We start from the raw sequence: 15,299 nt of genomic DNA, 5'->3' as shown, positions 1-15,299 counted from the left end.
GATAGACAAGCATGAGGGACTTCTGAGGGAAAATGGGAATTAGGAACTAAACCCAAGGAATATTAGACTGACATAATGGGAATTAGATGGACCTTTGATTGCAGAAGAAATTTCCTGATTCAGTCAAACGGAAGGAAGGGTCTTGTGTTTTTAAACTTAATTATTTAACGTATTTGAATTGAAATATACTCAAATGGCTCTAAAGTTTAAGGTACCAAAAAAAAAAAAAAAAAAGCATGAAGTGAAAAATCTTCCTCCCCAGCCCCTCTTCTTCCAGTTCTCACCTCCATAATCCATAAACCCTCAGCCCCAAGCCAGTAACCACTGCTATTTGTTTCCTAAATATCCTTTTAGGGTCTCTTTATGCATATGCAAAGAAATATGAATACATTCATTCTTTTTCTGTTTATGCAAAAGCAGCATACAACACAATGTTCTTTTGCTTTTTATTTTTAACTTAGCAATGGTGTTTTGGAGATATTTTCATATCAGTACATAGAAAGCTTTCTCATTCTTTTTTTACAACTATATAATATCCTATTTACTAGATCCACCATAATTTATACAGTCTCCTCTAACTAGATATTTACATTGTTTCTAATCTTTTGCCATTACAAAAATACTATAATGAATTGGACTTGATCAATAAGCTTTAATTTACTGAATGTTTAAAACAATGCATTGCCATTACTTGCAGCACAAATAACTTTCCTAGAAGGCATTTCCAAATATAAATTCCATAAAATCTGCTTTAATGAATAAATAAGACAATTTTTAATGAAAAATATCATTTGCATATAAGAATTAATGTGCCCAAATCTTAAATTCCATTTTGTCCTTTTAAGTGGGCATTTTGCTGCAAGCTTATTTACACTTACAATTAGGTTAATAGCATTTCCCCTTGGATTTAATATAGGAAAACATCATCATGAATTCTGAATTGGTGGAGTCTGTATTAAACAAATATTTTACTTAATTTCATCAACTGTTGTTTTAAACTCTGTACAGAGAGTTCTAAATTCCATATGTATTTTGCAACATTGTCAGCTTCAATCGGAATACTCAGAGTAGTATTCTTTTTCTTAAAAATAAGGATTTAAAAATATAGGGACTATAAAACTATCACAGTTTTATGTACAAATGCATAGCTTTAAATTTTTTTTTTTTTAACAAATGAGACTAAACACTGGGCTAGATTTGAGGTGAATTTCAAAAATAGTAAAAACAACATTGACATTTACTGCCAAGATCAAATGTCACAATTTAATACCAATTTTCATCATAAGCTAGATGCCTTCTCCTGTCTGCTTTAAAGTCAATCAATGAACAACCCACTTGCAAAGCCCTAGGGATATAAATTGGTATAAAGGGCACTCCCATCAAGAAACTTACAGTCTCAGTGAGGAAACAAATACCTTAAGAAATATAGCAACAGCAAGGTAATACTAGCTAAAAGTTAAATGATGCTTGCCATGTGCAAAAAACAGTTCTGATTATTTAATAAATATTAATGCATTAAAAGCTAATAATAACCTCTGATATAAATACAGTTATTATCATCCCATTTTATAGATGAGGGGGTTGAGGCACAGGGTGGCTAAACATTGCACCCACACAGCTGGCAAAATTGAGAAGGTCATGTGCATAACCAGCCACCACACTGCCTCCTGTACGAGGTAGCAGTAATGGCCAAAGACTCCAAAGGAGGCAAAGACCCCGGGGGTGTAGTGGTCTGGGAAAGTTTCAGAGGATGTGGGGCCTGAAATAGGCTTTTTAGGAAAGAAAGGATTTAATAGGAAAGAGATGTAAGGAGTAGTTACCAAACCTCCCCATCTCTCTTGTGACGGCTCAGCTGGCCAGTCTTTCATTTTTATTTCTCTGGTATTTAGCACAATAAACATCCCAAGAACAAAAGACCATTAAAGGAACAGAGAGGTATTAGGCAAGAATGTACATGCCATTTAGAGGCAACAATGAGCAGGCCTATTTAACTAAAGGGATGCTATCATATAAAGTAGCAAGGGATCATGTCAAGAAGGTGGTTTAGGACCAGATCACAAATACTGTGAGTGCCAGGCTAAGAATTAAGGCGGTGTCCTCTTGCAGCAGTGCCTCTCACACTCTAATGTGCACAGAAATCACCGGGGGTCTTGTCAAAATGCATTTTCTAATTTAGGGGTCTGCAGGGGGCCCAAGAGTCTGCTTGTGTAATTAAGCTTTGGGCTATCTGATGCTGCTGGTGGGAAAACCACACTTGGAGTGGAAAGGAGACCACTAGGAGGTGTGAGGTTTGAGTAGGGGAGTGATAGACAGAAAATTGCATCTAACACCTCTGCTAAGCTGCAGTCAACAATTTAAAGACTTATAGGCCTACAATGTTTTATTTAATCTGATTTATAGAATCTTCCTCTATTTGCCCTATTTCCACCCTTCTTTCAGATTCCAGGATGTCTTGCCAAGAAATGTTTTAAACCACACTTTTCCTTTCTTTCATACAGAGCAAGGCTAAAGAACTGCCTCTTTCTGCTGTACGTTTTATGGAAGAATTGGGTGAATGTGCCTTTGGAAAAATCTATAAGGGCCACCTCTATCTCCCAGGCATGGACCATGCTCAGCTGGTTGCTATCAAGACCTTGAAAGACTATAACAACCCTCAGCAATGGACAGAATTTCAACAAGAAGCCTCCCTTATGGCCGAACTACACCATCCCAATATTGTCTGCCTTCTAGGTGCTGTCACTCAGGAACAACCTGTGTGTATGCTTTTTGAGTATATGAATCAGGGGGATCTCCACGAGTTCCTCATCATGCGATCCCCACATTCCGATGTTGGCTGCAGCAGTGACGAAGATGGGACTGTAAAATCCAGCCTGGATCATGGCGATTTTCTGCACATTGCAATTCAGATTGCAGCTGGCATGGAATACCTGTCTAGTCACTTCTTTGTCCATAAGGACCTTGCAGCTCGCAATATTTTAATTGGAGAGCAACTTCATGTAAAGATTTCAGACCTTGGGCTTTCCAGAGAAATATACTCAGCTGATTACTACAGGGTACAGAGTAAATCTTTGCTGCCCATTCGCTGGATGCCCCCTGAAGCCATCATGTATGGCAAATTCTCTTCCGATTCAGATATCTGGTCTTTTGGGGTTGTCTTGTGGGAGATTTTCAGTTTTGGACTCCAGCCATATTATGGATTTAGCAACCAGGAAGTGATCGAGATGGTGAGAAAACGACAGCTGTTACCATGCTCTGAAGATTGCCCTCCCAGAATGTACAGCCTAATGACAGAGTGCTGGAATGAGATTCCTTCCAGGAGACCAAGATTTAAAGATATTCATGTCCGGCTTCGGTCCTGGGAGGGACTCTCAAGTCACACCAGCTCTACTACTCCTTCGGGCGGAAATGCCACCACGCAGACAACTTCCCTTAGCGCCAGCCCAGTGAGTAATCTCAGTAACCCCAGATACCCCAATTACATGTTCCCAAGCCAGGGTATTACACCACAGGGCCAGATCACTGGATTCATTGGCCCACCAATACCTCAGAACCAGCGATTCATCCCCATTAATGGATACCCAATACCTCCTGGATACGCAGCCTTTCCAGCTGCCCACTATCAGCCAACAGCTCCTCCCAGAGTGATCCAGCACTGCCCTCCCCCCAAGAGTCGGTCCCCGAGCAGTGCCAGTGGGTCAACTAGCACCGGCCATGTGACCAGTCTGCCCTCATCAGGGTCCAATCAGGAAGCAAATATTCCTTTACTACCACACATGTCTATTCCAAATCATCCCGGCGGAATGGGTATAACCGTTTTTAGCAACAAATCTCAAAAACCCTACAAAATAGACTCAAAGCAGCCATCTTTGCTAGGAGACTCCAATATTCATGGACACACCGAATCTATTATTTCCGCAGAACTGTAAAATGCAAGACTTTTGTAAATGTGGTACACCAAACAAGAAAGCCATAGAAAATATTTCCATTCAAATAATTTTTATTAAAGGAAGGTTCTTGTTCAGCAGACATTGCAACAAGAATCTTCTGTGAAGTTTAACTGTGTCTTAGCAAGATGGACAATGGACAGAAAAAAAACACTGTGGGATTTATATAGCATCAGGGTGCAAGACATGGCATTGGGACTGGTACATGTGGTTTCAAGTACTACAAACTGCAAACCAATGAAGAGGAAAAGAACCTTGTGATTAAATATCAAACCAAAAAAGAAAATCAAATGGTGCTTTGTGTATTTGCCTTCAGTCACAAGACTCGTCTCTCTCCAAAATGTATATACCATAGCATTTGTCTGCCTGCTGTCTTTTCTTCAGGACAGATGTTCAGGAATTATGTTATAGATTCAATCTAGATTCTATGCATGTTTGTATGGAAGTGATGTTAAGAATAAATGAGGAAACCTTAGGCCACATTTGAAATCCTGATGGAAATGAGCCATAAGACAAGTGTACAGATACCCTGAAGCCTCTATCACAGTTGGGGCTTCTTTGGGAAGGTGTGGAGTGTGCTTCTTCGTGAAGGCCTTTTCCACATTTTTCTTTTTCACAGTGTGCTTTCCCAAGCCCTTGAAATAGCAGGGCACTGGACCCTAAGAAGGCTAGACGTGGGTGCTGGAATTGATTGTTGGTTGATTAGTTCACTTCGCTGCATTAGAAACATGGCACCAAAGGAAGCACAGTCAGGAAGGTGGCCCCTCCACCTAGATCAGCACCCATGGGAGAAGAAAAAGGGTTCCCAGGAAGACAACCCTGGGAACTTCCCTGGACCAATAACACTGAAAAGTAGAGGTGTATCTGTAGAGGGGCATACCCACACCTTGCAACCCATTTAGGAGTTGTCCAAAGTGGAGGGGTCTTACCGTTAATGGACACTGGGAAAGTGGGAAATCCTATGATATCAATTTCTAGTTAATTTTAAATTCCTCTCACTTTTTTTTTCTGTGTTGAAATGTTCACAGATTTCAGTCCAGCCCCAAGAATTATAACAATTTATTCATAGAGTAAGTTGGAATCCAAAGACTACAAATTCCATTTTGCAAAATATTACAATATTTTTAATAAACAAGTACTGAATTCTCACTTCAAAGATTACCAAGAACTGAGTTAAGCTAGAAGCAACATGATTATTTTTACCTTAGTTAGAAGGAGGCATCAAATGTATATATCTCATGACATTTACCTGCCAGACACCTTTGCCATCTTTGGGTTTCAAGTTCTATATAAAAAGGCATTTTATATTTGGTTTTTCTCATGTTAAAAAAAAACAAAAAAAACTCCTTTATTCCAAGAACAACATCTCAAAGTCTCATTTTTATTTTACAGTTAAAAGAGATGTATAAAGAGATTTATAGGATGTGAAGCAGTTCCTAGAAAATGATATTTGATTAGGAGACTGTAAGAGAATTACCCTGATGTTTCAATTTTTTTAATTGCAATTAGGATTAAAAATCAAGGAAATGTGTTTACCAAAATGTATTGCAATTTTCAGAAGCACCGAGTCTTCACACTACAAAGACTTATAGGTACTGTGAATTGGCTATATTCAGATTTACTGGGAGATAAATAAAACATGTTTTTGTGGCATAAATGAGCTGAATCAGAAGTTACATTTCTTAACTTTAGGTAGAGGAGAATATATGTATCCTTTTGTTGCTATGCAACTATTTAATGATGAAGCTTCAAACCACAATTTTGTATATCATATGACAATCAATTTTTTTCTGAGAATATTTATTATTTTTAAGTAAACACAATTTCAGTGAATCGAGTTTTTCTAGGAGTCCCTTAAAGGGAAATTAGCATTCCATGAGCCATTAAAATACCTACTCTGAAAAATGATTATCAAGGTTAAATAAATAAATTCAAGTTAGTTTATAAAGAACAATGACATTTATTTTAAACATTTTATAATTACTGAAATCATTAATTAAATTTCAACCACTTGTAATAATGTATTTTATAATAGCACTGTGATACTAAATAACAGTTCCATTTGTATTAAAATAGTATTTTTTTTCACAAACTGAAAAATATCTTTTGCTTTGTTGACAATGTTTTGTAAGATGAATATTTTCAGATTTTTTTTTTTTTTTTGCACAAAGCTATGTTTATGGTTTGTATCACAGAAGTGAAAATATATCTCTGCATTTTTATATCTGGTCTGTTTCCTTGTTTCCTTTCTTATTTTTTTAACTCAATATATATTTTCTTCAAATATATAATGGCAATATTCAGATATCTTGTCCTACCATATCTTTCCTTATTTTCACTGCATGCATTTAATCATGTATTAATGTTTGATTTGTTATTATGGTCATTTAAAATACACAAGCATCATATTGTAAAAACAAAAAGGCCATTTTTTTTTTTAATTAGACAAGTAATGCGTTTCCAGAAAACTCATGTATAAAATACATGGTTCCCATATAATACCCTATTACTAACACCTTGAGTTAATGTGGCACATTTATTAAAACTGACGAAAGCACACATTTTTATACTTGTACTGTAACTATAGTCCATAGTTTAACTTAGAGTTCACTGTTAGTGTTGTGCAGTTCCATGGATTATTTTTTCTAATTTTTATTTTAGAAACATATATACAACCTAATATTTCCACTTTTAACCACATTTAAATATATAATTCAGTGTTGATAACTATGTTTACAATATTGTGCTATCACCACCAATTACCAAAACTTTTCCATTGTGTCAAATAGAAACTGTACATTTTATGCCTTAACTTTCTATTCCCTACCCCCACCCTACCTCTGGTAACCTTTATTCTAGAACCTGACACTGTGAGTTTGCTTAATCTAGTGTCACTGATTTTTTCATATCTGTGAGATCATACAATATTTATCCTTTTGTGTCTGGCTTATTTCACTCAACATGATGCCTTCAAGATTCATCCATGCTGTCACATGTAACAGAACTTCATTCCTTTTTAGGGCTGAATAATATTCCACTCCATGTATATATGACATTTTGTTTACCCACTCACAGTTGATGTACCATTTTACATTCACACCAGCAATGAATGAGTGTTCCTATTTCTCTACATCCTCTCCAACACTTGTAATTTTCTGTTTTTTTAAAATAGCAGCCAATCTAATGATATGAAATGGTATCTTGTTGTTTTGATTTGCATTTCCCTGATGGCTAATGATGTTTTTCATGTGATTTTTGTCCATTTGTATATCTTCTTTGGAGAAATATCTATTCAAATCTTCTGCCCATTCTTTGATTGGGTTATTTGTCTTTTTTGGTGTTGAGTTGAAGAATTTCTTTATATATCTTGGATATTAAACCTTTATTGGATATGTGGTTTCCAAATATTTTCTCCCCTTGTGTAGGTTGTCATTTTACTTTCTTGATAACATCCTTTGAGGCACAGAAGTTTTAGGTTTTGATGAGGTCCTATTTACCCAATTCTTCTTTTGTTGCTTACTTTTAGGTGTAAAGTCTACAAAACTATTGCTTACCACAAGGTCCAAAAGATATTTCCCTACATTGTCTTTTAGGAGTTTGGTAGGTCTAGCTCTTATTTTTGGTGTTTGATCCATTTTGAGTTGATTTTTTGTGTATGGTGTGAGGTAGCAGACCACCTTCATTCTTTTGCAAATGGAGATCTAGTTTGCCCAGTACCATTTGTTAAAGAGATATTTTATCCTAATTGAGTGGTCTTTGCCCCCTTGTCAATAATCAATTGACCATAATTGATTTTTCTTTTTGATTTTTTTCATTTTGGAATGGTGAAAATGTTCTAGAATTGTTTGTGACGATGAATGCACAAATCTGTGCATATACTAGAAGACCTTGATTGTACCTTATAGAATGGATTGTCTGGTATGTGCATTTATCTCAATAAAACTGCTAAAAAAACTCAACTGACCATAGATGTGAGGGTCTATTTCTGAACTTTCAGTTAGATTCCATTCATCAATATATCTATCTTTATGCCAATACCATGCTGTTTTGACCACTGTAGCATCATAATATGCTTTAAAGTCAAGAAGTGTGAGTCTTCCAACTTTGCTCTTCTTTTTCAAGATGGCTTTGGCTATTTGGGACCACTTGCCCTTCCAAATAAATTTGATAATTGGCTTTTCCGTTTCAGCAAAGTAGGCTATTGGATTGTGACTGGAATTGCATTGAATCTGTAAATTAATTTGGGTAGAATTGACATCTTAACGATATTTAGTCTTCCAGTTCATAAACATGGAATGTCCTTCCATTTATTTAGGTTTTCTTTGATTTCTTTTAACAATGGTCTGTCATTTTCTGTACAGGCCTTTACATCCTTGGTTAGACTGATTTCTAGATATTTGATTCTTTTAGTTGCTATTATAAATGGAAATTTTTTCCTGATTTCTTCTTCTGATTGTTCATTACTAGTATATAGAAGCACTATTAATTTTTTGGTCTTGATCTTGGGCCTTACCACATTGCTGAATTCATCTATTAGCTCTAGGAGCTTTGTTGAGGGTTTTTTTTTTTTTTCTTTTTTTCTTTTTTTTTAGGATTTTCTGTATACAGGATCATGTCATCTACAAACAGGGAAAGTTTTAATTCTTCCTTTCCAATTGGATGCCTTTTGTTTTTCTTGCCTCATTGCTCTGGCTAGAACTACCAGTATAGTGTTGAATAACAGTGGGGACAGTGGGCATCATTGTCTTGTTCCTGGTCTTAGAGGGAAAGCTTTCAGTCTTTCCCCATTAAATATGATGTTAGCTGTGGGTTTTTCATATATGCCCTTTATCATGTTGAGGAAGTTTCCTTATATTCTTAGTTTTTTAAGAGTTTTGATTAACAAGCAGTGTTGAATTTTGTCAAATGCCTTATCTGCATCAATCGAGATGATCGTGTGGGTTTTTTCCCCTTTATTCTGTTAATGTGGTATATTATATTAATTGATTTTCTTATGTTGAACCACTCTTGCATATACCTGGGAAAAATCCCCCCAATCTTGGTGTATAATTTCTTTTAATGTGCTATTGGATTCAGTTTGGTAGTATTTTCTTGAGGAATTTTGCATCTATATTCATGAGGGATACTAGTCTGTAGTTTTCTCTTTTTTGGTATCTTTATCTGGCTTTGATATGATGATGATGTTGGCCTTGTAGAACGATTTGGGGAGTCTTCCCTCCTCTTCAATTTTTTGGAAGAGTTTGAGCAGGACTGGTGTCAATTCTTCCTGGTACGTTTAGTGAAATTCCCCTCTGAAGCCATCTGGTCCTGGGCTTTTCTTTGTTGGGAGGTTTCTGAACACCCAAAACATTCCATACCCCCATCCTTCCCATAACTCATTTACTTTTTGTACTCATTTTTCTACTCATCTTCCATATACTGGGTTGCAGTTCAACAGTTTCAGGTATTTCCTTCTAGCTATTATTCAATTTTATTGAGATATATTCATATACCATACAATTGTCCATGGCATACAATCAACTGTTCACAATACCATCATATACTTATGGACTCATCAACCCAATCTATTTTTGAACATTTTTCTTATACCAGAAATAATCAGAATAAGAATAAAAAGTAAAAGTAAAAAAGAACACCCATATCATCCCCCCATCCCATCCTAATTTTCATTTAGTTTTTGTCCCCATTTTTCTACTCATCCATCCATACACTGGATAAAGGGAGTGTGATCCACAAGGTTTTCACAATCACACTGTCACCCCTTATAAGCCACATTGTTATACAATCGTTTTCAATAGTCAAGGCTACTGGGTTGGAGTTTGATAGTTTCAGGTATTTACTTCTAGCTATTCCAACACATTAAAACCTAAAAAGTGTTATCTATATAGTGTGTAAGAATGTCCACTAGAGTGACCTCCCGACTCCATTTGTAATCTCTCAGCCACTGAAGCTTTATTTCGTTTCATTTCGCATCCCCCTTTTGGTCAAGAAGATGTTCTCAATCCCATGATGCCGGGTCCAGATTCAGCCCTGGGAGCCATATCCCATGTTGCTAGGGAGATTTACACCCCCTGGGAGTCAGGTCCCATGCAGTGGGGAGGGCAGTGAGATCACCTGCTGAGATGGCTTAGTTAGAGAGGGCCACATCTGGGCAACAAAGAGGCAATCAGAGGAAGACTCACAGGCACACTTACAAGCAGGTTTGGCCTCTCCTTCGCAGTAACAAGCTTTATAAGGGCAAGCCCCAAGACAGAGGGCTCAGCATATCAAGCCATCAGTCCCCAATGTTTGTGAGAACATCAGCAAAATCCAGGTGAGCAAGTCCAACACCTCTGCATCCTCCCCCAGCTCCTCAGGGGGGGCCCTGCATATATATTTTTATTCTCTGCCCAAATTACTTTGAGATGTGTTGCTATTTCACTCCAACCTATGCAGGCCTACCATATCTCACTTCCTATTCAAAGTTCCATGTAATTGTGGTGTTTGAACAAACTGACTGTAGAAGTTATATTGTTTAGAAAATATAGATACTATACCAAATAAACATCTCTTCCCTTGGTCTCACATGGAAGTTGAAGTTTTAACACACAGTCAGTGAATCTTTTTTTTTTTTCATTTCTCTCCCCCCTTTTGGTCCAAGAAGGCTTTCTCAATCCCATGATGCCAGGATCAAGCTCATCCCTAGGAGTCATGTCTCTCGCTGCCAGGGAAATTTACACCCCTGGGAGTCATGTCCCATGTAGGGGGAAGGGCAGCGAGTTTACCTGCAGAGTTGGCTTAGAGAGAGAGGCCACATCTGAGGTTCTCTGGGGTGACTCTTAGATACAATTATAAGTAGCCTTAGCCTCTCCTTTGTAGTAACAAGCTTCATAAGGGCAACCCCAAGATCCCAGGTAAGGAAGTTTAATATTTCCATATTTTCCCTTAGTCCCTCAAGAGGGTTTTGCAAATACATTTCTATGCTCTGCCCAAATTACTCTGGGATGCATTGGGGCTTCACGTTAACCTGTACAAACCAACCAGATTTCACTCCTTATTCAAAGCTCCATGTAATTATGGTGTTTGAATAAATTGACCATACAAGTTAAAATATATAGTGTTTTACAAAAAATATAGATTTTGCACCTAATAAACATCTCTTCCTTTGGTCTCACACAGAAGTTGAAGTTTTAAAATACCATCAATATTGTCCTTTACCCTTTAGTCTGATTTACTTTAGTCCTAACCAAGTCCATTTTGTTCATATCTCAAATTGAAGTCTGATCTCTTTTTCAGACTCTTTAACATTTGTTGTATGGGGTAATGCTGACATTCATAGCTGCTGTCCTCTGGCTCTGAGCCTCAGGTGTCACAAAGCTACCCAAAATTTCAGGGACTGACCAGGTTATTTACAAAGAGCTCAGCATCTCAGAATTTAGAAATAGCCATTACAACTCAGGAATAGATGTAACTGCTGTTAAGAGCTTACTATCTAGAAACCTTTACAGTAAGCCTTCCTCTGATAATCTATGCTCTCAGATTCAATTCTCAGAGTTTGCACATTATATTTAGTCCATATTAGTGAAGCATTATAATGTTTGCCTTTTCTGGTTTATTTCAGTCAATATACTGTCCTCAATGTCTATTCATCTAGTTGCATACCTCACAGCTTCATTCCTTCTTATAGCAGCTTGATATTCCATTCTATGTATCCACCACAGTATGCCATTCCATTCATCAGCTGATGAATCCTTAGGCCACCTCCATCCACTGAAAATCATGAATACTGCCACCATAAACTCCCCTATCCCTCTTTTGGGTTCTTCCAAGTATATATCTAGGAACAGGGTTGCAGGACCATATGGCAACCCCATGCTTAGCCTCCTGTGGAACCACCACACTGCTCTCAAGATGGGCTGCACCATTCTACTTCCCCAAAAACAGTGATTAGGTACATCTCTCTCTCCACATTTTCTCTAGCACTTGTATACCTCTGTTTATTTTTTAGACAGTTTTATTCACATACCGTAATTCCCTCCTAAGTAAACAATCAGTGGTTCCCTGTATAATCACATAATTATGCATTCACCACCACTATCTATGAGAACATTTCCATTTCTTCCACAAAGAAAGAGGAAGAGGCAAAAAAAAAAAAAAAAAAAAAAAAAAAAGAAAGAAAGAAAAGAAAAAGAAAGAAAAATGACTAAAAAAAACAAAAGAAAAAATAAAATTAATATACAATACAATGAAAAGGTCAGACAACACCACCAATGCCAAGAATTCCATACCCCTCCCTTATATCCCTCTCTTATAGACATTTAGCTTTGGTATACTGCCTTGTTAAAATTAATGGAAGCATATTACATGTTACTGTTAACTATAGACTCTAGATTGCATTGATTGTATTTTTTTCCCAATACCATCCCATTTTCTATTATTTCTTTTTGAGTCAATGTAGGTAGTTTGTGTGTTCTAGGAAGTAGTCCATTTCATCAGGGTTTTCTAATTTGTTGCCATACATGTGTTCATAGTATACTCATATTCCTTTTTATTTCAGTGGTGTTGGTAGTAATGTCCCCCTTTCATTTCCGATTTTTATTATTTATGTCCTCTCTTTTTTCTTCTTCAGTCTAGCTAAAGTTTTGTCAATTTTGTTGATCTTTTCAAAGAGCTAACTTTTGGTTTTAATGCTATTGTTTTTTTTTTTAAACTTCTATTTAACTCTGCTCTAATCTTTATTTCCTTCCTTCTGTTTTCTTTGGGTTTAGATTTCTCTTTTTGTAATTCTTCCAGTTTTGAGGTTAGGTCTCTGATTTGAAACCTTTCTTGTTAACGGCATTCAGAACTATAAATTTCCCTCTCAGCCCTACCTTTGCTGCATCCCTTAAGTTTTGGTATGCTGGATATTCGTTATCATTTACCTCAAGATATTTCTTAATTTGCCTTGTAATTTCCTCTTTAACCCATTGGTTGTTTAAGAATACATTGTTTATTTTCCATATTTGTGAATTTTTCCATTTCTCCCTTCTTAATTGATTTCTAGTTTCATTTCATTGAGGTAAAAGATGTTACATTGCATGAGTTCAATATTTCCGAATTTATTGACACTTGTTTTCTGACCTTAAACATGTTCTATCCTTGAAAATGACCCACGTGCACTCAAAAGGAATGTTTATTCTGCTGTTGTTGGGTGAAGTGTTCTATATATGTCTGTTAGGTGTAGTTACAGTGTCCTTCAAGTCTTCTATTTTGTTATTCATATTCTATCTAGATGTTCTATCCATTATTGAAAATGTTTATTAAATTCTCCTATTATTAATGTAGAATTGTCTATTTCTCCCTTCAAATCTGTCAGTAATTGCTTCATATATTTTGGGGCTCCTAACTGCTTATGTATTTCTAAGTATTACATCTTCTTGTTGAATTGACCCCTTTATCAGGTTATAATGGCTGTCTTTTTCCCTCATAACAGTTTTTTCCTTAAAGTCTATTTTTTCTGATATCACTATAGCTATCCCAGCTCTCTTTTGGTTACTACCGGCATGGTATATATTTTTTCCATCCATTCACTTTCACCCTACTTATGTCCATAAATTTAAGGTGAGTCTCTTGTAGACAGCATATAATTGGGTTATGCTTTTTTTTACCCATTATGCCAATCTCTGCCTATAGAGTTTAATCCATTTACACTTAAGGTAACTACTGATAATGCAGGACTTTCTGCTGCCACTTTGCTATTTAGTCTTTTGTGCTCCTCAACTCTTGCATTAATGCCTACTTTCCCATTTATTTGATTGTATTGTACCATATTGAGAGCCTTCTCATTTCTATCTGGGTATATTTTTCATCCATTTTCCTTGTGGTTACAATGGGGTTTAAATTTAACATCCTAAATATGTAACACTCATTTGACTTTATAACAACTTGACTTCAATAATGTGCACATAAACTGTTCCTATTTCCTGGTGTCCCCCACCTTTTTTGTACTTTAACAAATTATATCTTTATACATTGTATGTTGAAAACCATAGATTTATCATTTGTTAGAACCTGTAGGAAGTAAGAAGTGGATTTCCATACCAAAAAACACAATACAGTAATACTGGTATTTATAATTACCCAAATGGTTACCTTTACAAGAAGTTTTTATGTTTTTATACTGCTTTGAAGCACTTTCTAATGTACTTTGCTTTCAATCTGAAGAACTTCCTTTAGCAATGCTTGTAGGGCAGGTCTAGTGGTGGTGAATTCCCTCAGCTTTTGTTTATCTGGGAATGTCTAAATCTCTCCCTCATTTTTTAAAGAAAGCCTGGCTGGATATAAAATTCTTGGGTGGATATTGTGTTCTTTTGGCACCCTAAGTATATCTATCTACCCACTGCCTTCCTGCCTCCATGGTTTCTCATGAGAAATCTACACTTAGTCTAATTGGGATTCCCTTGCACATAACACATTGTTTTTCTCTTGCAGCTTTTAGAACTCTCTTCTTGTCATTTGCATTCAAGTTTGATCAGTTTGTGATGGAGCAAATTTTTCTTCAGTTTATCATGTTTTGTGTTGTCTAGGCTTCTTGGATGTGCATATGCATGTCTTCTGCTAAATTTGGGAAGTTTTCTGTCATTATTTCTCTGAATATTCCCTCTGCCCGTTTCTCTTTCTTACCATAATGCTTATATTGGTATGCTTGATGGTGACCCAGAGGTCTCTTTGGCTATTTTCACTTCTCATAATTATTTTTTCTTTCTACTCATCAGTCTGACTCATTTCAACTGTTTTGTCTTTGATTTCACTGATTATTTCTTTTGCCAGCTCCTTCTGCTATTGAAACCCTCTTGGCAATTTTTCATTTCAGTTACTGTGGCCTTCAACTCAGTAGTTCTGTTTGGTTCCTTTTTGAAATTTCTATCCCTTTACTGAGATTCTCATTTTTCTCATTCTTTTCCTGATATTCCTTAGTTTTTCTCCATATTTTTCTTCATCTCCATGAGCATATTGACCTGATATCCTTTAGTTCTTTCTCTGTATTTTCCTGAAGTTCATTTTTCAAGTCTTTGTCTGGTATGTCCATAGTCCATTCTTCATCGTTGATGTTTTATGGATTATTATCCTCTTCCTTTGGATAGGCTATCATTTCCTGTTTCTTTGTTTGTCTCATAATCTTTTTTTGCACACTGTACATCTTAATATTTTAAAGTGTTAACTCTGGAATTTATTGTCTGAGATGTCTGTGTCTTGAATTTGTAACCAGCCTATGATATGACAAATTTTCTTGAGTGTCGTTGCTAACAAAACCAGGCAAATCTAAGCCCAAAACACCTTTCACCATCTTTGCATATGGGCTTTGCATTGGCTGGTGCTGTCTTTTAGAGTTCAGTC

The 15,299-nt window shown here is 36.3% G+C and overlaps 1 protein-coding gene across 1 annotated transcript in view; it reads left to right on the top strand.

Annotated features, from left to right (window-relative positions):
• The window catches only part of ROR1 (receptor tyrosine kinase like orphan receptor 1), a 410,563-nt gene extending 404,565 nt beyond the window's left edge, over positions 1 to 5,998 (top strand). The window contains exon 9 of the mRNA XM_037827019.1: positions 2,499 to 5,998. Within this exon, the coding sequence (XP_037682947.1) occupies positions 2,499 to 3,926 (1,428 nt within the window). The 3' untranslated portion in view covers positions 3,927 to 5,998. The remainder of the gene's footprint in view (positions 1 to 2,498) is intronic.
• Positions 5,999 to 15,299: the final 9,301 nt, after the last annotated feature.

Source organism: Choloepus didactylus, chromosome 2, assembly GCF_015220235.1.
Source record: "Choloepus didactylus isolate mChoDid1 chromosome 2, mChoDid1.pri, whole genome shotgun sequence".
NCBI lineage: Eukaryota > Metazoa > Chordata > Mammalia > Pilosa > Megalonychidae > Choloepus > Choloepus didactylus.
The sequence above is the reverse complement of the archived record's forward strand: the minus strand, read 5'-3'. Positions and strand labels throughout refer to the sequence as shown.